General features: G+C 31.9%; 1 protein-coding gene across 1 annotated transcript; it reads right to left on the bottom strand.

Annotated features, from left to right (window-relative positions):
- LOC106323494 lies at positions 1-1752 on the bottom strand. Its single transcript, XM_013761606.1, has one exon. The coding sequence runs from the start codon at positions 1750-1752 to the stop codon at positions 1-3; it is 1752 nt and encodes a 583-aa protein (XP_013617060.1).
- Between the last annotated feature and the right edge of the window lie 1876 nt (positions 1753-3628).

Consider the following 3628-nt stretch of genomic DNA (forward strand, 5'->3'; position numbering starts at 1 on the left):
TTACTTGTCATTATGATCAGGCCACAAGTCAGAACGTATACCCATCTCACGAAGATCTTTTCTAGCATTTAGATTATCTTTAGATTTATTTTTGTCATCCAACAATGTGTAGGCTAGATTGTCAAACACATTCTTCTCTATGTGCATGACATCCAAATTATGTCGCAACATTGTAACTTCCCAATAGGGCAGCTCGAAAAATATACTTCTTTTCTTCCACTGTTGAGTACTAGATCTTCCAGCATCACTTCGATCCCTCTTTCTTCCAACACCAACTAAACTATTCTTCTTACCAAGGGTAACATCAACTTGTTGTAGTTGTTGAACAATTGTAGAGCCTGTCAGTGTGGCTGGTGGATGCCTAGTTTCTGTTTTCCCATCAAAATGTGCAGTGATCTGACGAAAACCATGATCTGGAGGAAGAAATCGGCGATGACCGATAAAACAATTTTTTTTTCCGTGGCGTAAACGTTGTCCGATTCCATCATAATTACAGCTTGGACATGCTGATGCTGTATATGTATTCCAACCCGACAAATTTCCAAGACCGGGAAAATCACTAATTGTCCACATAAGAGCTGCTCTCATGTTAAAAGTTTGCTTTGTCGAAGAATCTAACGTTTCAATCCCATCAAACCATAACTCCTTCAACTCTTTGATAAGTGGCTGCAAGTAGACATCAATATCATTACCAGGCATGTGTTTTCCGGGGATAACCATAGAGAGGATCATTGATGTCTGCTTCATTGACATCCACGGTGGAAAATTATAAGGAAATAATATCACCGGCCAGATGCTATAACTGCTACTCATCGTACCAAATGGGTTAAAACCATCCGTCGCCAAGCCCAATCTGACATGTCTTGGATCAGAAGCAAATTCAGGATGGTTTTGGTCAAATTCTTTCCAAGCCCTACCATCTCTTGGATGACGAAGTTTACCATCACTGTTACTAGCAGTTGCATGCCATCTCATGTGAGTAGCAGTTTTGGATGACATGAATAAACGTTGCAACCGTGGCTTTAGAGGAAAATAACGCAAAACTTTTGAAGGAGCTTTACTTTTTTTTTTCTCTGATCCAGAATTTGTGCTCTTTGTATTTTCTTTCCAACGAGAAGCTTCACAAACCTTGCAAATCTCCCTTTCTGCATCTGCCTCCCAATACAACATGCAATCATTTGGACATGCATGGATTGACTCATAAGTCATTCCCAGTTTGCGAATAACCTTTTTCATATCATTAAACGAATCTGGCAATTTAGCATGTGTAAATGCTTCTTTCATCAAATCAAGCACCATGGACATTCCCTTGTCACTAATCTTGCACATACCTTTGATATGGTATAGTTTCAGTATAAAGGACAACTTCGTGAACTTAGTGCAGTCTGGATACAGCTCTTGATTATAATCAGCAAACAACTCATCAAAACTTTCTCCTTTTCCAAAGGTTCCACTGGAAGTTGATGGTCTGTCTGCGCCCATAGGTTGACTGGTCGTTTCATTTCCATATTCACCAGGCATATTCACACTAATATCGGGAAAAATGTCATCTAAAAGATTCAAAGTTGAATCCAATTCAGACTCATTAACATCAGACGGTAGTCTTGTATTTCCTGTGACACACACTTCCTCTCCATGTAGTATCCAACTTGTGTAAGAACTTAAAAACCCATAGCACATCAAGTCACCTTCGAGATCATCTTTTGACAAAGATTTGGTTAGAAGACAACGGTTACATGGACATTTCATCATGTTTGCATTTGATCTAGTAAATGCAAAATCCAGAAAACGTTTCACCCCCAATCTGTAGTCTTGGGATAATCGTGGTTTATTTATCCATGACTTGTCCATTAAAACCTGAAAATTTTATTTAGCACATTTATAAGTATTAGAATTTACAAATTTGACTTTAAATTCCTAAATGTTTCAAATCAATCTGTTTATAAATAGAACAATGAAAACAGTTATAATAATTGATTTAGTTTTAAAAACCTTATAAATTTGAACAATACGTTTGCTGGAAATCTTTTTAGCGTTTTGACTTTTTTTGTATACTGAAAATGTGTCGCTTTATTATAAATTTGGATAAGGTTTATTAGTTTTTCTTTTTAATTTTGTGTCTCTTTTTATTGTTTCAGTGATAATGATGAAATGAAACAACAATTGTCCTCACTAACCTCCAAGACTAGTCTTGGTTGTGAAAGCTTTTTTTTTGTAGTGAAGAAATGTTTCGAACCTTGACCCTTACTGTGTTTCCTTTGACGTAGCAATTTCTTTTCCAAAATCCAGTTATGATAATGGCCTAGAAATCTGACAAATAAATGAAAGCAACTCACAACATCAATACTCTTGAAAATCTCGTAGATGACAAAACATTAAACATTAACCCTTATGAAACTTTATGAAACTTACTGAACCCTTCGTAGTCTCTTCCTCTAGGATATCTCTGGAAAAGCGTAAGATTCCTTTTTGCATAAACAAGCTACAGGTACGTGATTAAAGTCTATCAATTTCCACCTTCTCTTCTTTCTAGGTCACGTTCAATATCTCAGTTCTTATCGAATAAAAATTTTGAATTATGATCAAATAACTAATTGTGTTTCTAAAAGTGAAAGTCAACATCAAACAATATACAAAACAGATTCCTTTTTTTACGACATAAATATCTGATGCCAATCTAAACTAATTTTTCATAAATGAGAACTACAATTTTTATATACATTTTTATTTGGATAGTGAAATTAACGATATTTGACATTAACAATGAGGTGGGCACCACTAACTTAGTGTTTGGACAAGGAAATTTATCATTGATATATTCAACGGTCAAAGCAACATGGCCTCCTAGTTCTATATGTTATTTAATTATTAAAAACATAATTATGAATCCTTAAGGTACCACAGTTACGTTTGAATGTGAAAATATAATTTTAGGAAGAGAATCATTAATATAGTTTTTGTTAGAATCACTTGTTACTGATGTAAATTTTGTATTATTTTTGTAATTGATGTTAACTAAAAAAGAAATACATCAATTAGTTAATCGATTTAAATTTATATAATTATATCACTTTTGTTTAAATGATTCTAATTTATAGAAATTATATCACTTAATTCAATTGATGCCAAATTTATTAATACCAACATCATTTATTGTAACGGATGCTAAATTATGTATTTTTTGCCTCACTTATAAATAAGTAATGTAAAATAAGATCACTTAGTTTTGTGATACAAATCAAGTGATATAATTCAACACTTATTTTGTAGTGTCATATAAAAAAATATAAAAAATGAGTATATAGAGTTAATTAAATAATTGTAAAAACAGAAATTTTTTTTCGTGTGCGATATCATATAAATAATGATCCACCCAGTTAACAAAAATCATGATTTTTTTTTATGTGTAATTTTTTTTTTGACCATTGCTTTAAAACTATATTAAATTTTATATATTTTAATTAGAATATTTTTAATATATTTACCTTTTTATTTGAAATGCAACTCAATATTTTTTAAAACATTATAACAAAATATTTAAAAAATAATTTTAGAATTTGTTTGAAAAATATGAAAATTACATTTTAAATTAAAATTATCCTAAAATATGATAAGTTTTGATGTAAAC

Source organism: Brassica oleracea, chromosome C2 (genome assembly GCF_000695525.1).
Source record: "Brassica oleracea var. oleracea cultivar TO1000 chromosome C2, BOL, whole genome shotgun sequence".
NCBI lineage: Eukaryota > Viridiplantae > Streptophyta > Magnoliopsida > Brassicales > Brassicaceae > Brassica > Brassica oleracea.

What these genes read in the sequence shown, in the direction of transcription:
- LOC106323494 (XM_013761606.1), bottom strand. Translation starts at nt 1,752, where the DNA reads ATGATGAAATGTCCATGTAACCGTTGTCTTCTAACCAAATCTTTGTCA.